The 21,253-nt window shown below is 37.3% G+C and overlaps 4 protein-coding genes across 5 annotated transcripts; 3 read left to right on the forward strand and 1 right to left on the reverse strand.

Annotated features, from left to right (window-relative positions):
• The first annotated feature begins 487 nt into the window (after positions 1 to 487).
• Positions 488 to 6,763, forward strand: LOC112461372 (biorientation of chromosomes in cell division protein 1-like 1). The gene is made up of 3 exons (XM_025026588.1): positions 488 to 783; positions 1,144 to 4,952; positions 5,163 to 6,763. The coding sequence occupies exons 1-3, from the start codon at positions 652 to 654 to the stop codon at positions 5,266 to 5,268; spliced, it is 4,047 nt and encodes a 1,348-aa protein (XP_024882356.1). The 5' UTR covers positions 488 to 651; the 3' UTR covers positions 5,269 to 6,763.
• Positions 6,764 to 10,305: 3,542 nt separating this feature from the next.
• LOC112461374 (mitoferrin-1-like) lies at positions 10,306 to 16,046 on the forward strand. 2 transcript variants are annotated; one of them, XM_025026589.1, is made up of 5 exons: positions 10,306 to 10,422; positions 12,095 to 12,371; positions 12,681 to 12,905; positions 13,087 to 13,297; positions 13,404 to 16,046. In XM_025026589.1, the coding sequence occupies exons 1-5, from the start codon at positions 10,306 to 10,308 to the stop codon at positions 13,594 to 13,596; spliced, it is 1,023 nt and encodes a 340-aa protein (XP_024882357.1). In that variant the 3' UTR covers positions 13,597 to 16,046. The 2 variants fall into 2 exon arrangements, with proteins under 2 accessions (XP_024882357.1, XP_024882358.1); XM_025026590.1 differs by lacking the exon at positions 10,306 to 10,422 and adding an exon at positions 10,640 to 11,007.
• A 99-nt stretch (positions 16,047 to 16,145) lies between these two features.
• On the forward strand, positions 16,146 to 17,154 carry LOC112461375. Its single transcript, XM_025026591.1, has 3 exons — positions 16,146 to 16,457; positions 16,531 to 16,685; positions 16,780 to 17,154. The coding sequence occupies exons 1-3, from the start codon at positions 16,260 to 16,262 to the stop codon at positions 17,009 to 17,011; spliced, it is 585 nt and encodes a 194-aa protein (XP_024882359.1). The 5' UTR covers positions 16,146 to 16,259; the 3' UTR covers positions 17,012 to 17,154.
• Positions 17,155 to 17,197: 43 nt separating this feature from the next.
• LOC112461382 (ejaculatory bulb-specific protein 3-like) lies at positions 17,198 to 20,101 on the reverse strand. The gene is made up of 4 exons (XM_025026608.1): positions 19,375 to 20,101; positions 19,191 to 19,297; positions 17,948 to 18,172; positions 17,198 to 17,724 (listed from the first exon to the last, which is right to left on the reverse strand). Exons 1-4 carry the CDS (start codon positions 19,434 to 19,436, stop codon positions 17,570 to 17,572), a joined length of 549 nt encoding a protein of 182 aa, XP_024882376.1. The 5' UTR covers positions 19,437 to 20,101; the 3' UTR covers positions 17,198 to 17,569.
• Positions 20,102 to 21,253: the final 1,152 nt, after the last annotated feature.

Raw genomic sequence — 21,253 nt, forward strand, 5'->3', positions numbered from 1 at the left:
GAGACGGCATTTCAGTGATTTATTGATATTGCGAGAATCGTTCTAGATTTATTCTAAAAATTTCCGAGATTCTACATTCTACGTCTGACAATTATAACCGCATTATAATGCAGTCTCAGAAATTTATAAAATATCAGGCATAATGAGACAGCTATATAGGAGGTAGCATAATTCAAAATTCAGTTTTAAACTCACTTTTTCTATACTACACTTTTCCTACATTTTCCATTGTTATTTATAACACTATTACTTCCATTTATATTTCATTTTACGCAATTTGCAATTTTCTAAATATACATCAATTTTTGTTCAATATATAGGAGAGTGTATACATGTATTTCTTTTTTCAGGTTAAATTAAATCGAGGAAATCTAAATATTCACGAGAGAGATACGAAATATCTTCGTATACTTACCGATATTCATGCGACTATCAAATTTTTCTGCGAGCGATTATTAGCAAATGCGCACAAAGCTAAAAGCGCACGAAGCGCGAGGAAATATGGCCGTGATGGCTGCGGTGCGTGCTCCTTGACGGGATTGACGGGAACGGGAGTCCGCCTGCCAGTGTTGGATCGGTCAGGATGATCGTCTTCCTCGTTTCGTGACGTGCTAAGTCTGACCTTCGGCAACTGGCGTTCGTCCCAGCGACATGGAGTTAGGCCTGTCCAACACGCTGCTGGCCGGTGATCCACGATTGATCGATCACATAGTGGGCGAAGTTAAGTCCCAAGGTATTTTCGATCAGTTCCGGAAGGAATGCATCGCCGATGTCGATACGAAGGTAATTCTCGCGGCCGATTCCTGACAGCGAGCTCTTCGCTAAAAAAAGAATCGGACCTTTATCTTTGGTTTAGAGGTTAGACGCGATTAGTTTGAACATGAGAAATCTTGATTGCTGTTATTATTTTGACAAGGTAGATACTTATGCGATATGCAGTTTTATAATACTTTATGTAAAAGATTTTTAATGAGTCTTATATATTTTTTTTAACAAAATTTTGATTCTGGAAAACTTGACATTTTGCTGTACTATTTTTAGAGTCAATGTGCAAAATTGCAATATATGTGTCATTACATGAAAACTGTAGCTCATTTAATAAATCTTATGTACTAATGTCTAATGGCACACGTACAATTTCAGCCTGCGTATCAAAATCTGAGGACAAGGGTTGAAGGTTCCGTAAACTCTTTTCTTAGTAAGCAAGTATGGAAACCAGATTTGAACAAGAATCAGCTCAGGGAAACTTTGCGCAAGCACATACACGACGCACCGTATCTAGATGCTGGCGTGGAGCGGATAGTGGATCAAGTGGTGAATCCCAAGGTCTATTCGGTTTTTATGTCACAGATAGAGGATGTAGTGTACAAATTTCTGGGTATAGAGAGGCCAAAGGCAAAAGAAAAGAATGGTGGTTGCGGTCTTAAAGATTTGTTGCCTAAAGATTTGGATCCGGTCTCGCCCGAGTCTGACAAGAACAGCTTGAAGGACGAATCTCTCGAATCCTTAGATATAAACGACATAAATGATTTTGACAAAAAGCAGGATGAGAAAGTCGACGAGCAGAGGCCTCAAGACGAGGAGACGTACAGAGATAAAAACAGAGCTAGTTCTGAAAACGGGCACATTTCCTTGGAAGAGAAAACATCGGATGATGCCTATAAAATTCTAAGTAAGAATGGAAGTAATTCAAACTTAAACACATCTGCGAAATCGGATGATAAAGTGGATGAGGAAGAGGAAGAGGTCAGTCCAACCTTTGAGCCTATTGATATCATGAACTTAAATGAATCCAACATTTCCAACGATTCTCATTTGTCGGGAATATCGGAATTAACGAGTCACAGATCTAGAAGCCCAGATTTTTCGAACGAATTGTCGCGGGATAACTTCGAGTATAGCAATCAAGATTCTCAGCTCAGCAAAGTTTCCTCGGATTCCCGGTTGTCGATAGTGACGGACTTCGGTTCCTCTAATCACGCTTTAACACCGGTACACGATTCATCGAGAGATGAAACAACGAAGGACAAGTACGAGGCTAAAAGCAGTAAGGATAATTTCAAGGCGATCAGAGAGGATTCGTCTAAGAACAAGACGACTAAGAGCAGTTTTGACTTTGTTAAAGGTAAAGATGTGCAAGATTATAAAGATACGAAAGATTTCAAGAGTACTAAAAGTGTATCTTCTAAAGAAAATTCTCGCGACGCCGCGGATAGTAGTATTAAAGATAAGTATGATCATAAGAGCAAAGAGAAGAGCAAGGATAGCGAGTCCACCAAATTGTTGAAAAGCACAAAGGAAAAATCTGCCAGTAAGGATGTAAAATATTACAAAGATAAAAGTAACGAGAGAAAGAGACCGAGTAGTGAGAAATATGATAAACACAGCAGTGAGAAGTACGACAAACACAGTAAAAGTAAACCTAAAGATAAAATTGACCAGGCGAGAGAAAGTTCTGACAAAATTAAAGATATTTCAGAAAATTTGAAGGATAACGCCAACAAACTCAAAGACGAGAAGCTTAAGGAAATGGAGAGGAAAGATAAGGATAACGTTAATAAAGAAGTGAAAGATTTGAAAGATATGTACAAAGAAAAAATTAAAAAAATTATAGAACTTCGGGAAAAGATAGAATTGACGGAGAAAGAAAAATTAAATAAGGATAAAGATGTTAAACTTATTAAAGATACTAAGGACAGAAAGGATCCTCTTAAAGATAAAAAATCAAATAAGAAAGAGCACAAAAGTTCGTCGTCGTCGTCATCGTCATCGAAAAATCCTTCTATAAGTTATCACGAAAGTAGAAGCAGCAAAACGTCGGAAAAGATTGCGGATGGAAAAGATAAACGATCTGATTCAAAAGACAAAGCAAAACGAGATGAGAAGCGATTGTCGAAAGATAGTAAAGGTAAAAGTCATTACAGTAGCAAATCAGATTTATCGGACAAATCTGACAAGTCAGATTCGAAGAAGATTTCCAAGAATGAGAAAGAAGATAAGAGCGGGAAGGTGGACGCGAAAAAGGATGTCAAGGCGAGCAGCGAGAAAACGACGAACAGTAAAAAGGACGCGAAGAGCCACTTGCAACAGGGCAAGAATTCAGATCGCGTCGAGAAGTCGGACAGAAAGGAGTCAAAAACCGACGGTCCGTCCAAGGATAAAAAGCGTAGAGAAGACAAAAAATCCAAGACGAAAGACGATCATTCGAGTTTACGGAAAAACTCGAACGATCGGCGTTCTACCGACAGAGACGGTTCGAACGGCTCGAATAATAAAACCCTACCGCCCAGCAATTCGAATTCTAACGTAACGAGCACCAAGTCGGGTACGTCGAATTTGACGAAGGACAATCATGTAAGTAATTCTAGCAGCGAAACGTCGGATAGTATCGAGGAAACGCAAGTGAGTGATTCGAAGACATCGCATCAGTCGAATTGTAAATTATCTCAGAAAATCAGTTCGCAACTACCGACAAATGAAAAGAACCATTCGAAGATGGAGACCGATAATAGCAACGAGGCATACGATAGACAGGAAGAAAAAGAAGAAGAAAAAAGCGCAAATCCATGTGACACGAACTTGCCGCTGAAGAAGAGGCTGCTGCCGGATAAAGACGGTGAATCGAGTCCCGACGTGAAGCTCAAGAAACCGAAATTCGCGAAAAACATACACGAAGCTAAGAAACTGATGAAAATCAGAAAACAGATGGAGAAGCAGAAACTTAAGGAGGATAAGAAAGTAGAGAAGAAAGTTGCACAGGAAGCGGATCAAGCGAGTCAATCGAATACGAAAAATAATCTCGATAACCTCGAGGGCGTGCCGGACGACGAACGGGTTCAAATTATAGAGATCCCTGACGAGGAGTACGAAGAACCTTACCCTGAGAAGCACGAGCCCCGTTTAATGTTGGACGAGAGATCGATAATAATGCCAGGAGCCGAGTCTTGTGCAAACGACCTCCTAAAGGAATTGTGTACAAGGCAATCTTCAAGCGGAGTGGTGTCAGATGTGCCATCAAGCGCAGCACAGGCTACACAAGATTCTGACAGGAAACATAAAGATTTGCACGTTGAAGGTAAAAAAGATTCGCAAGCCTCTAAAGAGACACATAAGGACGACTCGGAGGAAGCTTCCAAAAATGAGACAAAACGTACGATTCTTGACGAAGAAAAATCTCTACAAGCAAAGGAAACGCGTATTTCGCAGGAGCTGGGAGAAGCTGCAGCCTCAGAAAAATCAGAATCTCTGAGCCATAATGAGAATAAAAACGTAAAACAATCGACGGAAGTGAATACAGCGACACGGGATTGTAATCGAGCGGAAACACAGGATGATAATGAAGAAAGGAAGAATGATGTTACATTGGAAATACCAGACGATAATAAAGAATCATTGAATGAAAAGCAAATAGAAACGCGTACGTCATCCAAAGCTGACACAATAGAGTCGCATGCCGATTGTATGGGAAATAAATCTTCGTCCTCCGCGATCAACGAGGATAACGAGGATTGTCGTTACTTCAAGACTGACAACGAGAAGTCGGAAAGGTTTTCCAATTTCTTGGAATCTTTAGAACTTGTGGAGAACTCGTCTTTGGAGGATATAATAGAGAGTCTAGGCGGCAAGGTGGTTTCTTCGATACCGAAGTCCATGGCACCGCCGTTGCCGAAATCGCGCAAACGTTCGTCCAGTCCCTTGTCGGACATACTGATGAATAATTCAGACAACAATAATGACGGTCATAAGCAAAAATTGTCGTCCTTGCCTAACGAAAACGCGGTACATAACGTTAAGAAGAGGAAATTCACCAAGAAACCGAGATTCTCGAATTTGTGTAATACCCAAGGGATCTCGAATGGCGAGAACTTTGTCATGCCTCTGAGCCCCGACAGCGACGTGTCCGCGACGAGCGATAAAACGGCGTCGTCTAACGTGATCAAAGAAGAGAAGAGGTACGTTACTTGTTTCCGAGATTTTTACATAGTACAGGGTTTCACATGTATTTCGTTATCGTTTCGTCGTTGTTTTTATACATGCTTTGTACCTGTTCTATAAACGCGCGGATTGACTGTATTATTCTAAATAAATATTTTCTCGAATGTAATTCGAGAGGAGTCAGTTCCGTCTAACATTACTAACATTATTATTCCTTTAAATTGCAGCCGTATTAGGACCAGTCATCAACGATACTCAAGCGATGATTTATATAAACCACGTCCGTTATTTTCAAGTTCTTCTCGTCGAAGCAGACGAGCTAATCAAGCATAGCTAGCGCCCCAAGGATTCAGGTTGAATTTGTACAATTTCCAAGCATATTTATTTCGTTTCATTATACAGTAATATACATTGTATTTGATTACAATAATTCCTTATTTAATTCACCATAATTTAAGAAATTGTTTTGTTTCTTCTATTGTTTTATTACTAAACAATAATTACGTACAAGTAATGCGCATAATTGGATATTTGTAATTTTGAAACTCAGTTAATACATATCGAATTTTATAACATTTTAAACGTTTTATAATATTTTGAACATTTTTTTATACCTGAAATTCTGAGTACGAGCTAGGAAGTGGTAAATTTAAGTTATAAATTATAAGAACTTATTAATATCCATGATAATCCAGTTTAATAGATATCATTGATTAAAATACAATATCTTAGTCAGCTCTTCAATTAACGAGTTTACTAGAATAATCCTTTAACAAATTTATACATTTTGAGATAACAGAATGTTGTCAGTTTAACTAACATCTTCCATGTAATATCTAAGACGTGTTAAAGATTACGATGTTGAATATTATAACAAGATTAATTGCGTAAATCTCGGGGAGAGTGTGAGCGTTAAGAGGAAATTATGTACTTTTCCTTTCGAAATAGTATACTCATCTGCGGACTGTCCACTTTTGTTGAGAATGAATTGTCTACTTGTACGCATGTATATATGTTTATATACGAACGAGTGTTCGCGAATACACGTTATACGCAATTTTAAAATTATTAAAATTGTTAAGGTTTGCACAAAAATAATAATCGACTCATTTCTACGATCACGTTGGACTTGATCCGACAATTGTTTCTTTACGTAAGCTATAATCGGAATCCTTAAGAGGAACCCGTCCTTCCGGTTCCGCGCGTAGATCGTTATTCACTAGGATGACATTAAAGTGTGTTATATACGTAATTTATTACACTATTTATCTGTGCAAGTTCCCGATTTTAACGACGCCAACAACTTTTTATAATCACGTACGTAATTAGATGCACTACAGATGTAACAACAGTATATACATATATTTATAAGGTTGCCACAGTGTGTGCTAGACTAACTTTCCGCTTATATACCAGTTCTGTGGAAGAAAATAGTTCTTATATACATTTGTAGTTTTTATACCGCGAGTGATTTAGCGATTAATCTTTTTCAGAAGCATTCTCATAAGGAACTCCGACATGCGTGTGTGCGTGTACATAAGAATTAAAAGAATACGATGCGGATCGCCTGTAAGATAACGAAAGGGATCACCGATAAGATAAAAAAAGCATTAAGTAAGCGCCATATGATGTAAACTAATCTTAAGTTCTTAAGACTCGGTTCGAGCTATATCTCACGTCGTTGGAAAACTGATAAAATTCTTTTGTAATTTTCACTTTCTCTACATCTTCGTCTTTTCACGTTATTTATACCATTGTCTTCTAGCGTAATTCGTTCATTCCTCGAATGATACTGAATTACAAAGTAATAAAAAGAAAATAACTGAAATCCAATGTCTTGTCATTTACGCAATTATTCATGGCGATACAAATATGTTTCATAGAAAGAGCAACAGCATAAAGCTGCTATTACGTCACGTATATTTTTAGATCTATACTTCAAGAAGCGTATTCTTGTTTTTGTCGGTAACAGTAAGCTTGTATAAACATGTACATACGTACAAAAGGCACGCGCGTCACATATTTTATTTCAACGAGAATATCGTGAAAGATATAATTTTGTATTTTCAAATTTCCACTTTATTTGCCAATTTGTCAAACAATTAGGCGTGCCATATCCAAAAAGTTTATAAATTTTCCACAACCAATCGCTTTCCAATAAAAAATAAATTTTATATGTTTATTATATTCTCTCTGGATCTAGTAAAATACATATCAACAAGTATGTCAGGACTTTAAGCGAAGTAAACAGTGAAAGTAATTTCTACTTCGTGAAACTCTTGATCTGCGTCTAATTAATCTCGAAAATATTTAGTGCGACTCAATGATGCGACGAATTTGTCGGTTTCGCTCAACGTGCAGCCTCGAAGCTCGTGTGACCAGCGTCAATTTTCGGCGAGGTACCGCCGTTATTGATCTCGAGACGTCAGAAGGAAACGCACGAAGAAGCTCTTGTGCGTTTCCTTTGGCTTGTCGCCGATTCGATTCAGCCTCTAGCCGCCAATCGACGAGCCAAGGTCGTCGCAGCTATGTGCGAAGATTAAGAACGATAGGGCGACGACGGGGATTAGATATAATAAAGCGACGGCCGTCGTTGCGCGGGCTTTTGTTTACTTTTGCGCATCGCGAGTAGCATTGGAAATCGCCGGCTCGACCTTGTCACTTAAACCATTTCCTCGCTCAACATTTAGAAATGGCATAATAATGCCGCGACACGCAATCGTGCGTGCGTTGATTTTTTTTTTTAGCGCATTATTTACGGAAATTGGAATACACTCGAGGGGGAGGGAACGATAATTCGCGACGATCCGACCGATATCTCATTACGCGAAACCGTGTTTTTTGTAAATAGACCAGCTGGTTCCCGATGTTCGCGATATATATATTTACGATTTCTTCGAAGCGCATTCGCATAACACCGACCATTGTCTCCGCGAATTGTGTTTCGAACAATAGACGAGGAAAAACAGCGTTATCGCTCGTTGCGCGCATCGGCCGGCGCGAGAAAGATATATGTTCGCGAGGCGAGGTGAAAATATCGATAATACGACGCGACGCGTCTGTAATAACGCGTTGATCGCATCTCGATACTCCAAGATCTGATAGAGATCTGATATATACCTTATTATCTATATTTGATAATAAACGGCTGAATAATGAGGCCAATTTCTTAATTTAATTGTTCCCAATTGTAGATAAAATAAAAGAAAGTTTCGCTTTTGAATCCTCGATTGAAACGAGCTGCTGTTCATCGGACATATTTTCACGATATTTCGAAGTTTCGTTAATTTATTTGAGATTTATTCGCCAAGACGACAGTCGTCGCGATCCGAGAGAACTTTTCACTCCAATTACCTAAAAAAATACCAATCTGAAATATTTTATTTACAAACTATGTTTTTCAAATTAAAATAAATAAAATCTTGAGTAAAAAAATAAAAAATTGCTTGTTGGTCTTTGATGGTTTGTCAGAAATAAACCTCGCGATGGGCGCTATACATGGAATCGATTTAATTTTTTTGCCGGAGACCGGTCATAAAGCGACGCGTCCATGTTGAAAAAAGAGAGAGAAATGAGAAAGAGAGAGAGAGAGAGGTAAAAAAATCGCGATACCGGCGCATTTACGTCATCCGATAAAATATAATTTACGTAACCGGCGAGAGTGCATTTCCTGTGGCGCAACGTGGCGCAAGTCCTTCTCTCGTTCGCTCCTGGCAGCCAAATTTCATTCCCTCGATGGTCAATCGCGATAATCCGGCACAGGGCACGCTGCGTGGCCCGCCGCGTTCGTTTTGCATTACATGAGAGCCTCGATTTCAGAAACGCCGAGGGACTTTAACGCGCTCGCTTTTTTATGCATTCAATAATACGCAGGCGAACGTGTATGCGTGGAAGGTTGCGTAAAATTTTCCCGGAACGGTCTTCGCTTAGCTGCACTCTCTACATTCTACGCCTTTCGGATAATTTATTATTTCTTAGTTGCCAATTATAATATCCGATCGACGTTCATTTAGTTGAAAAAAATTAAAATCTGTTTTTTTATAATAGAAAATCAAATTTAAAAAAAACGCTTTTCGCCGCTAATTCGGCGCATCGAAGAAATTTAAGCTCCAAAGTGTCATTCTTTTTCACGATGGAGTTGAGGACCGCGCATCACGCATCACTCAAACTGACGCGATTGCACGAATTGTCTCGAGATTCTTGGATGGATTCAATAACAAGTGGTTTTCGTATTTGCACGCGAAAGTTTCGGCAAGTCACCGCGGTGGAGAAAGTGCAGCCGAAACAAAAACGAATTCGCGGCGAGAAACCCGAGACTCGGCCACTCGGCGAGTATACGAGGATCGCGAGGCGCGGAAGGTATCGTGTGGGCGGGAAGCGGGAATGCGCCGTGCATGACGCGTATTCACGATGACTTGCCGCCGTGCACCGCCGTCTCTCTCTCTCCCCTCTCTTCCCTCCCTCATTCGGGAAATTACTATCGTTATCATCGTCGTGCCGGCGCGGCGTCGCATAGGATGTGCAAATTCACTCGGTATTCCGTGCGCTCAAACGCCCGTCCCGAGGAAGGAGGAAGGAGCATTTCGAAGCGCGGACGGGACGGGGCACACGCGGACCACGTGGTCGCGCACGACGCATGCGCGGCACGTGCGCCCGGACCTAACCTCGCGTGCTCGCGCCGCCGTCCTCGCCCCGCGATCGGACTCGTTGCCCCGTGGGCCTCGTGTGTGTCGCGCGTTATTTCGGCCGTTTCGCGGCTCGATCCTCGCGCGTGCCGTGTGCCGATGCACGCGACGAGTCGCGGCCTGTCGATAGTGTCGATCAAACGAACGAACGAACGAGTACGGTCGCGGACGGGCAGGTGGGAAGGGGTTACTCGTTACTCCCCGTAGTCCCCGTACGCGGGAGTGGCGGGGACAGGAAACGGGGAGCCCCCGAGCCTTCTCGCGGCTCCCCGATGCAGCCCCATTAAGAAACGATCGACGCACGCGGTCACATGTCGGAGCGCGTGTAACCTGGGCGCCCGTCCCGCCGCGATCCGTCCGTGTGCAGTTTGTTTCTCGCGACGCGATTCCGCGGAACGCCGTGTGGCCGTTTTCTCGCCGCCGCCGATAGCCGATATTCGGGCTGCTCGAGCAAGTCGAGCATCGAATCGGTAAACGCAATACGTGTTGTCGGCCAGCACGCGAGACAGACGGAGAGTGTCGCAGAGAGAAAGAGAGAGAGAGAGAGAGAGAGAGATAGAAGGAAAGAGGAAAAAAAGAGAGAGAGAGAGAGAAAGGATAGATTGCGCGACATCGTGGCGGCGGACTCGAGGCTCACTCACGAGCTAACGCGCGAGCAACAGCAACAGCCTCTCCCCCGTGGACCATGAATATGGACGACTACGAGAGCCTGCCGACCAACTCCGTGGCCGTGCACATGACGGCCGGCGCCGTCGCTGGGATCATGGAGCACTGCGTCATGTATCCGTTTGACAGTGTCAAGGTACTGACAGGCGGCCCCGCGCCGCGCCGCATCACACCACACGTTTCTACCCTCCGGCGATCCTTTTACATAACCTCCTCGCCGCCGGCGGGCGGCGCGCTCCCGATCGGGAGCCGTCGCGCGGACGCGAGACCCGCGTCCGCGCGACGCGACGAGAAGCAATGCGATGCGACGCGACGGCCCGTGGAATTCCCCCGGCGTTCCGTTCGTGAGCACCAGGAAAAACGTCGCCGTCGCCGCGCGACTTTTCCTCGATGCCTTCCTGGAACCGCTTGGCAAACGGACGTTTTATCTCGCCTCAATTTATATCTGCCGTAAATAGACGCGCAGATAGGCGACGTTTGTCTCGTGGAATCATTGTTTGCAGATATACGATTCAATAACGCCACCGCTCACGAACGTCGCTTACTGGCGTTTTCTCTCGCTTTGGACGAAGCAATTTGCTCAATTATATAGGATGACAAAGTTAAAGATAATAGATAGTTTAATGGACCTGTGTGCATGTGCGTGTCTCGCTTTGTGTGATATACATGAGCTAGGACATTTATAGTTGCATTAGAACTCATGCAATTTGATTTGATTACCGTAAGTCTCACAACGTTGACGGAGCTTGTAATATAATTTTATAGAACTTGCTCGATTAAGAAAAGGAAAGTTTGTTTTTTCTCTTTTTCACATTCTAAAATTACGTGATGAAATAGGTTCAGAACGTGTATGTGCCATTAATGCGCGTGTCCATTAGCGTGCATTATCATGTTATAGTCATTCCTGTCTTTTTGCCACATGCATGTATTTAAAGATATTAACATTTTATCTGCGTATTTGCTAAAATACCATTATCCATATCTTGCAACATAAGCGTATATTGTAGAAATTCACTTCCACAGTACACTTATTTTCAATATATATATATATATATATATATATATATATATATATATATATATTTATGTATAAAAAAAGACGAGAAATTTGTTAGGACTGCAGCTGACAGAAGCACTGTATCGAATATTTGTTGAATTAATTCGTATTTATGAGGTACGGCTCGTTTTTTGATGGCACGATCATACGTAAGATGTTATCATACAATTTCATGGAGTATACATGACAGTTGAGACAATAGTTACTTTGTATCAGATAGTGGATGCAAGAGGATGCGTTATTGTGCATTGCAAATGATGCATTATACCAGGTTCTTATACAGAATGCAAGTGTTTACTATTCATTATGTAACACAGTTCGTCGGCAGCGAGTTCTATTTCTGGTCTCCTTTTCAGAGACTGCTATCTATACTATATATGCTTTCCTGTCTTAATATGCTAGGGCCTTGATTTCGTTCATTATGCAAATGGATAACAGATATGTTGTTATTCTAGTTTAATGCAAAGTAAATTGACGTCTGACTGAAATCAATTCGATTTAAATCGTTCGATGCTCTCACTTATGAATACTTACTACGATACTTGACAGTCACTGTTCTCATTATCAGCAAGTCATCCCATTTTAAAATAATTTTGCGGCAAATGGCAATTTCATTAAATGGCATTGCAAAATCTTGCGCATAGCTGTTTGTACAAAAATATGTGCAAAAAAGAATGGAGTTAGTTTATTATTATTTCTTCATTATTTCTTTATTCTTAATAATTATCTTTCTTATCTATTGTGTGTCCAGACGAGAATGCAGGCATTGACTCCTGGTCCAGGAGGAGGAGGAGGTGTGGGAGAAGTGTTGTCCCGAATGATACGACAAGAAGGTGTATTAAGGCCAATTAGAGGTGTCAGCGCAGTGGTTGCCGGTGCCGGTCCTGCGCATGCTTTATACTTTTCTTGCTACGAGTGTCTTAAAGAAAAGTTCAAGAGTACGAGATCTCAGTTCAATCATCTTGTCTACGGGGCGGCTGGTTGCGTAGCAACAGTTCTGCATGACGGTGTCATGAACCCAGCGGAAGGTTCGATATAAAAACTACTTTGATATGTGATATTTGATACTCATTTGATAACGTATATCATTGTAAATAGACAGATAATTTTGCAATCTGTGTGCTACGCTTATTGTTATCATTTAATTGATGAAGATATACACAGTTTCTTATCTAACCATGAGTTGAATATCACCAATCTCTTTCACTATTTTAAATTTAGTAAAAAAATATATAGATTCCTAAAATGTTACATTTAGAGAAAATCTAGAAATTAGATTATCTTAAAAGATTAATCGTGGGAGATGTAGAGATTCATGTAATATTATTTTGTTACAGTGGTTAAACAACGATTGCAGATGTACAATTCCCCTTATAGGAATGTGTTGAGTTGTATACAACACGTGTATCAGAAAGAAGGGATATTTGCATTCTACAGGAGTTACACGACTCAATTGGCTATGAATGTGCCTTTTCAGAGTATTCATTTTATCTCTTATGAATTCGTGCAATCCATTACAAATCCAGAGCACGCTTACAATCCAATAGCACATATCGTATCTGGTGAGTCTTTTGATTATCCATAATATAAATTTTCTACATTTACATTTTCAATGTTTTTGGAAAAGATAATATAACGTTACGTTTGCAAGAACTATATAAAAATCAATCTATTAACGTATTATTCCGAAATATTGTGAGGAAATATAGTTGATTAAAGTTTTAATCGATTTTATGCAACCAGGTGCAACAGCAGGTGCAATTGCGGCCGCTGCAACAACCCCTCTAGATGTTTGCAAGACAGTGCTGAACACACAGCAGGACGGCGTGCACGCTCAAGGCATGATAGATGCATTTAAACAGGTCTATAGGTTCGGCGGGGTACAGGGATACTTTCGTGGACTACGCGCACGTGTCTTATTCCAAGCACCAGCCACCGCTATCTGTTGGGTGATGTAAGTCAATCGACTTTGTGTTTCTTTCTACTGTTTTTTGTTAGATTACGTAATATTCACCGTCTTTACGTCGCGTCGCGTAACGCGTTTTTAATCTTCACGACAGATACGAGTCATTCAAGTATGCATTACGGGGCAAGCAAGATGATGACTATAGCGACTCCGAGCTTGACAACGGTATGAGCGGAATTAATCAGAACCCGACGCTCGCATCAAGATCCAACAGTTTTCAAGGCGCAGGTCTGTACTTTAACAACCACGCCTCGCCGCCCGTGTTACTCAAAGTGACTACGAGTTAGGCATGTAAAAAAAATTGCACTGTCGATTGTCCATTACGAGAAAGAAAGAGAGAAAACTATTTCATTATAAAAGTCTATTGACAATGAATATTTCGTTGATTCGTCCATTATTTGAGCGGCATTCTTACGTACGTTCTTTATCGCAAAGAAACGAAAATTGACGCTAAAGAGAGACAATAGCAAGCAAAGGTACGGGACCTAGATTTATTGAATGTTGATATGTAAATTTCTTCAATTATTGTTAACATAACTGCGTCAAATAATGGCGCTAATAATGTTATCTCTTTTCTTTTTAATTTTTTGATTTCTGATTATTGAACGAGGATGATTGATTTTAAATAGCAAACCTGCAAGTTGGAGCAAGAAAAAATATCATTTCATTAATCTTTATATTATTATTGTACCTTATGCTTTCAATAGATTTTCTGTCATGTATGCGAAATTAGTATGGAAATAATACTATTGTTTTAGAATATTTGCAAAATTACTTTATTAGCAATACTAAATTTGAAATCATGAAATAATTATTAATCCTGGTACATTCGCTGGCTGCCATCCAACGTGTATAATTGAAATAGAATGCTATTATCTATTGTACTGTTCATGATGGAGTATAAATGAACATTCAGTAAAATGTCAATTTGATGTAGGTATATCAAACTTGAATGTAAATAATCTGTCTGTATTATTTATTTTTTGCTGTAATTTCCATATTACTTTATAAATAAACATTTGTATATATCTAGCTCATACAAATAAATCTGAATATTTTATTAGTAATTTATTCAATATTGATACTTAATTGGATTAACATGGTAATATTTATTGTTTAAAGAACACCAAGCAAATATATTTATACTGTACAGACGGATTCACGCTTGTTTAAAAGTAGATACAATAAATTACTGTTGAAAGCATGATGCAGAGAATCAAGCTAACATTTTTTTGGCATTATCGAGTATAAAAATGTTTTTTAAGAAGAGAGGAAAGATATGCTCCACTTGAATAGTGAAAATAGGTTACGCACATAGTGCAATTAGATTGCAGCCCACTCCAACACTGTACCATTAAGTAAGTTAAGAAAACAGTGGGATGCATGCAGGAATTTCGTCGATAATAAACTATACTTTAGAGAGCATAATTAAGTGCGCATAATTCATGCAGGATCATTTCGCAAAATTAGACAATTGTTATTAAGAGGACGTTATAAAAATTAATCAAATATTTGACGTTAAAAAGTTACGAAGACTACTTAATGAAATTCTGAGTTGAACTAGAATACGATGTAACACTTCGTGTTCGGATTATAGGTACGGATTGGAGTGAATTGAATTAACACAGGGCATGATTGGCTACCCTAAACAAAAGGAATTACAAGTGTTGTAAAGTAATTATTTTATAGAAGACTGTAGATAAAACTATAAAATATATTACAGATGTACAGTATAAAATACGAGAAAAACCAGTGTAGAAAAAATTAAACTGTTATTTGTACAAGTACGATTCCTCTTGATTACTCAAGTACAAATGATAAAATGCTCCTTAGTCATTTTGTAATATAAATAAATTATGTATCTAAATCATATACGATATAACTACAATATTGCTTCCTATGGCTGTGATAACTGGGTCATTTGATGTTGACTTTAAGAGGGAGTAATATCATGTAAAACTCATATTTCACGCCATATTTATTTATTGTTACAATTTTTTAATTAATCCTACGTCGTTGCCGAATAAATCGTTTGATATTGTTGAAGAGAAAAATAGCACAGTATTCATATGTGTAAAGCTATATGTAAAAGAGAGCGGCATCTAAATTTAAACATAACTTTATAAAACGTATATTTAAATTATCAAAATCTTTTCTTATTCTTTTTTGGAGATTAGCAGCTAATCTTTCGTCTGAAACATTTGTGCAGATATGCATGGCTGCGTCTGTTACACGCGTTCATGTATTTTGCATACTAATTCAAGCATGCAATTGTCAGTATGTTTTATTAAATTTAACAGGACTCTCAATTCATTGTTTATACTTTTTATTGTAATCTGTTAATCTTTGTATTAAACACTTATATCTCAAAATTCTCTTTATTTAAACCTCAAATAGATGCTTATTTCTCAGGTATTATAAGATACTATAATACTGTACAAAATATGACGCGTTTATCAATCTGTGTTTTTTTTTTAATTTATTACGCAAATTATTATAGCCACGTATTATTATATAAAATTAATTGACTTCACATTTTCTATGTTTTCTCTTTTATAAGCGTTTACTTTTTTGAAAAACAAGTTGTATATAGTCGATATATATGCTCCCACTGGTATTATAAAAAAGTATAAAAATAATATAGGGTACACATATTAATAAGTATATATTGAGTTTGTGTAACACAGTGAAACGCATTATACATAATAATGATGTAAATAAATCATTCTACAAAGTATTATAGTGTATTTCCATGTTTGATTCATCGCTTTATTTCTCGTTTTCTTACAAGTGTGTGAAGAAAGGAGAAAACATCTGAGAACAGTGACATTTTGAAATCTTACTTCAGAGTTATTTTCCTTAAAATACTTTTTGATGGCTGTGTAAATTGTTCGTAACAATCGTCTATTTTACTTTACTTGAAATAGCGTACAAATTGCAAGAGCGGAACATGGCGAAAATTCCTGGTGATGTGTACAACGCTCGTTTTCAATTATTTCACGACGATCTGATAAGAAAGGAAAACGCGATACGGATAAAGTGGTTTATAAAAAATCAACAACGATTGATAGATCAGTTAAAAGAGCCGAAATTCACGAAACGAGCCAGGGAAATAATTGCGGAGTCTAAGAAACGAGCAGCAGCTCGCGTTGACAAACCCATTGTAATTTCAATCTGTTGATTCACAATGCTCATGTCTTTTAAACTTTGTACGCACGTAGGTACAACGGAAGCCCTTACCTCTTTGGAGGCCACCCAGATCTGACGGTTCCGTCAATATAGATAGCATGAAACCGATCGATCCCGATGTAAGAGTCATCCTTTATGAGAAAGGAATCCCAACCTTTATCACTACTCACAATTATTTAACTGAAAGGTAGTGCATAATACAAATCAAACACGGCGCACAGATCTCTGTTTGAAAGGAATTTACTCGACTAATATAAAATGCTTTTTGAAAATTTTTTTAGATATAAAGAACCCCCGGAGAAGCGTTTCTATTTTCCCGATTGTACGAATTGGATATACGGTTGGCGACTTGACGATTATCCTCCTGTCCCACTTAGCAAAGTAGGCCTGAAGTCTGTCATGTTAGCACAATTTTATCAGCGTAAGGCGTATAATCTGGAGCGAGATCCAGAATGGTTTCGTGGTTGTCAAATGAAGAGTGCGAGGAATTTGAGTGAATCATTGACACTTTAATTAGCAACTAATCTAACACTTGTACAGAATTATAAATATATCTATTACGATCATCGATATTTCGGTACTATATTTTCTGTGAATAGTTTGTTACATATTTTAACATGACTACAATTTTTATAATAAAATAGGTAAATTTTATAATAAAATGCGATAAATTGGTATGTGCAATCATTTATTCCGTTTATTTAATTACAGATATTACAGGTATTATTTAAGCATCTGTAATTTTAACTAATCATACAGAAAACGAACCCTACGATATCTTCTTTAAAAGAAAAATTATTTCTAGAATTTCTAGAATCTAAAATTTATTGATATATGCAATGTAGTATGATCAATAACAACATATTTTTGTTATATATGATACAAATTGCATATTAGTAATATTAATGTCGACAAAATGTTGCCTCAGTTCCACCAGATGCTACTGTTCATACAACTATTATTTCGACTATCATATTATAAACTATTATAATCGATTAATTGAGAAAATCTGGGTTACCGCATCGGGAAATAGATCAGTCCATATTGCCAACAGTTGTCAGCAGTTATTGTTTAATTCTTCTTCACATAGTCTTTAGACTTTACAACTATTTTCTGCCACATCTCGGGTTGATTCTGTAACCAATAATCACGTACTTGCATCAAAATTGCTTTGTGCCCATCAGCACACTTCTTGCAGTCAGTTTGGATAGCTTCGCCAAACATTTCTGAAATCAAGAGGATATTTTTTTGTACTTGTTTATTCTAATTCATAATAATCGACATCTCTCCTGATTAGCAAAATGTATAGAATCTGAATACAATAGAATTAAAGCTCGAGATACATTCAGAAAGCTAATGTTCTTCATTAATTTCGTATTGATCAAAGAGTCTATCGCAAAGGAAAAAAGAAATGTATATATAATTCGATAATAATATATATAGGTATACCTGACATCAACCTCTGTTCTTCTGTGCACGGCCCTGTTTGCATGTAGCATTTGATATGTTCTTCTCGGCTATCGTCGTTACGCAACATACCTTGAACATCGAACTCCGCGTATTTTTGAGGATATGTCTCTTCCTCTGCTAGAACGCACATTAATACGTTCATAGCGATGATCAACACGACGTAGCTTAGCCGAGCCATTGTTCTTTGCTGTAGTACTTGAGACACTAGACGGGTAATGAAATGTACATTTTATTTATACAGATTAGGTTAAAAACATTACGTGTTGAAAAATATATGTAAAATATAAATATAATGATAGACTTTAGCAATGATAGATGATAGCAATTATAGACTTGATCAGAGATTGAAACATACAAATTATGTAAATTTTTAAAATACGGATATGTCTAACTTCTTATTCATTATTTCTAATGATAGATGATCTGGATAATTTTTGCTAAGAAAAAATTAACTGAATCGAGTCATCAATAATTTTTTAATTATGAGCGATTGAAAAAAGTCTTCGCAATTTAAATTTCTACTAGAAGCTAAATAGGTTAAAAAAATTCTTTCAAGCAAAAATTTCATTATACTATAATAGAATTCTAATTTAAAATTTGATTACAGAGATATATAATATTAAAGATTTAAATAAATAATAACTTTATTGACATTTTTACTAAAGAACAATCGACTTCAATTTGATATAATTATTGTAATTAAAGCACATACAGAATAATAATTAAATTACGCGTTATGCGGAATGAATTTTTTTGAAAACGTTGACACTAATAGAGGCGTATGGCAAATAAGTTCTTTTCTCATAAGTTGTTTATTAATATTATGATATGAAATAATTAATTAGGGCTAATGTTGTCCATTGCAGAGATAATTGCGTAAATGTACATAAAGATTTATTAAATGTCTTATGTTTCCAGAAGGATCATTAGACATTGTCAGGTTTATCAGATTTAAATAGTCATGTAATATGCATGAAAAAATACCTAATAACCTTAGATTACAGAATTGTTGAAGTACGTATATTACAAAAACTTCATGTACATGCAATATGCAATTACTGTCTCAGAGAATATCACATAAATATTAAAAAAGATTGTTCATAAAATGATACATTGATGTACTTTTTTTTGCTTTCTGTTGTAAAATTCGCGAAAAATTATTACACCAACATAAGAATTTATCACTTTTCTGACAATAATACTTTGATACAATAATACTTACGACTAACAGTTCGACCAGGTGTGTATAGTGCACTTGAGAGCTTGTGGAACTGTGACTGCAGTCCGAGAGCTCTCCCTTTTATAGGGCCAAAAAGTTCTGGAACATTCCTACTCTCTAGATGGTTTATTGACCTTTCCTGTTTTCAGAATACATATAAGACAAAGAGTATCTTATCCTTAATTACCTTAGAAATACTCTGAGAAACATCTGGGAACCACATGGTATCGAATTCCACACTATCCCCATCCCTCGCCCTAAGGGACGGTGGTGTGTTTATCTTTGGGAAATTCTCCCATGTAAAAAAAAGGAGCGTTCGATAAAGAATATCTTATTCTAGTTATCTTGGGAATATCCTGTACGCCCCTATATGAGCGATGATCACGCTGTCAAAGTAACAAATGCAGAGATTCATTTCTCGTGGATTAATATTTTGAGTAATTTTGACCAGTTATAATTCGCACTGTTGAAAACATAGGGCAAATATAAATAGAATTATATATATTTATTTATTAATGCAGAACAACTGAAAATGAAACTTTCGAGTGGCATCTTTTAATTCTGATAGCTATATTCTATCCATCATATAATTTTTTATTACAATAAATTTCACTTTTTTTTCTTCTTAAATTATCGTTTTTTATCTTGCTTAGTGTTCTCTTTATTTGGGCTATTAACAGAAAGCAGATCTAATGGCAATAAAAAATCGGCATGCTCTGGCAAAGTATTAAATGCAAAATTTATAAATTTCTGAAATTCCTTAGTAAGAGCATCGATTTTTTCTTGAAGCATTTTATTCTTATTGCGAAGTTTTGTAATCTTTTCCTTCATTGCATTCATAATTTCTTCTTGCTTAGCAATAAATTCATGCAAGGACTTGATTTTCTCCTATATATTTTAAATATATAATTTTTTGGTTAATATTTTTCATCATTATAGTATCTCTAGGTATAAAAGTTATAATATGTATATATGTATATACGTGGTCTGTCTAAAAAGTAATGAGAATTTTTTTTTAACAAACGGTAACACTAAAAACGAGACTGCAGTAGACCGAGAGCTTTATTCATACTCTATACCTTTAGTTAAAATTTCAATTTGATAACATCCCAGATAACATGCATGTTGCCTAAGACGTCGTAAAGATATCTTTAAGACAACTAAGATATCTTAAGATATCTTTATAAGATATCTTTACGACGTCTTATGCAACATGCATATTATCTGGGATTATTAACACATGTAATTCTACAATCATTTGTATAACTGTATGTTTGGGCGACGTGTCACGAAAATGGAACACAAGAAAATTAAGCAGCATTATGTGAAGTTTGACACAGCAAATTCTGTGTCAAATTTCAGGATAATATGACAGAGAAACGTTTGAAAAGTTGACAGTGAGGTGATTAGTGATAGATTATATTAAATTTGAATCACGAAATTGTTTATGTCATTGTTGGTCCAGAACGGGATTCATCTTCATAATTTCACCGTCATCTAAAAATGTCTTGTGCCCGGGATAAAACTTCATCTCTATAAGTCTGTTTCAACTTCTTAAATATTTCCATCGTATTATCTTGGAGTTCGACATAGAATTTGGTCGCATAACGGTACTCGATTTTCTTGTGTTTTATTTTCGTGACGTGTCACCCAAACCACACGGTCTTATGGTATGTAAGATCGTGACTCATACATACAAATATTCTACAATTATACAAATGATTGTAGAATCACATGTGTTAATGTTATCAAATTGAAATTTTAACTGAAGGTAGAGTATGAATGTAAAGCGTCGTCTACAATATGGCAGCAGGAGTATACAGTAAGACGTAAGCAGTAAGTTATTGACTAATGGGATTTTTGCAATTCAAGAATAATCGACTATGGTTGGTCAATAGCTTACTGCTTACGTCTTACTGTATACTCCTACTGCCATTGTAGACGACGCTTACCTCTCGGTTTACTGCAGTCTCGTTTTTACAGTGTTACCAGTTGTTGAGAAAAAAATTCAGTTTTTTATGTTATTACTTTTTAGACAGACTTATATATATATATATATATATATA

The sequence above is a fragment of the Temnothorax curvispinosus genome, unplaced genomic scaffold, assembly GCF_003070985.1.
Source record: "Temnothorax curvispinosus isolate PA1 unplaced genomic scaffold, ASM307098v1 QBEX01011329.1, whole genome shotgun sequence".
NCBI classification, from domain to species: Eukaryota; Metazoa; Arthropoda; class Insecta; order Hymenoptera; family Formicidae; genus Temnothorax; species Temnothorax curvispinosus.

What these genes read in the sequence shown, in the direction of transcription:
- LOC112461374 (XM_025026589.1), top strand. Translation starts at nt 10,306, where the DNA reads ATGAATATGGACGACTACGAGAGCCTGCCGACCAACTCCGTGGCCGTG. An exon ending in ATCCGTTTGACAGTGTCAAG is followed by an intron (nt 10,423 to 12,094) that starts GTACTGACAGGC and finishes TTGTGTGTCCAG; the next exon opens with ACGAGAATGCAGGCATTGAC. An exon ending in TGTCATGAACCCAGCGGAAG is followed by an intron (nt 12,372 to 12,680) that starts GTTCGATATAAA and finishes ATTTTGTTACAG; the next exon opens with TGGTTAAACAACGATTGCAG.
- LOC112461382 (XM_025026608.1), bottom strand. Translation starts at nt 19,436, where the DNA reads ATGGGGATAGTGTGGAATTCGATACCATGTGGTTCCCAGATGTTTCTC. An exon ending in ACCTGGTCGAACTGTTAGTC is followed by an intron (nt 18,173 to 19,190) that starts GTAAGTATTATT and finishes TTACCCGTCTAG; the next exon opens with TGTCTCAAGTACTACAGCAA. An exon ending in AGAACAGAGGTTGATGTCAG is followed by an intron (nt 17,725 to 17,947) that starts GTATACCTATAT and finishes TCTTGATTTCAG; the next exon opens with AAATGTTTGGCGAAGCTATC.
- LOC112461372 (XM_025026588.1), top strand. Translation starts at nt 652, where the DNA reads ATGGAGTTAGGCCTGTCCAACACGCTGCTGGCCGGTGATCCACGATTG. An exon ending in TCGCCGATGTCGATACGAAG is followed by an intron (nt 784 to 1,143) that starts GTAATTCTCGCG and finishes GTACAATTTCAG; the next exon opens with CCTGCGTATCAAAATCTGAG. An exon ending in GTGATCAAAGAAGAGAAGAG is followed by an intron (nt 4,953 to 5,162) that starts GTACGTTACTTG and finishes TTTAAATTGCAG; the next exon opens with CCGTATTAGGACCAGTCATC.
- LOC112461375 (XM_025026591.1), top strand. Translation starts at nt 16,260, where the DNA reads ATGGCGAAAATTCCTGGTGATGTGTACAACGCTCGTTTTCAATTATTT. An exon ending in AGAAACGAGCAGCAGCTCGC is followed by an intron (nt 16,458 to 16,530) that starts GTTGACAAACCC and finishes GTACGCACGTAG; the next exon opens with GTACAACGGAAGCCCTTACC. An exon ending in CACAATTATTTAACTGAAAG is followed by an intron (nt 16,686 to 16,779) that starts GTAGTGCATAAT and finishes AAATTTTTTTAG; the next exon opens with ATATAAAGAACCCCCGGAGA.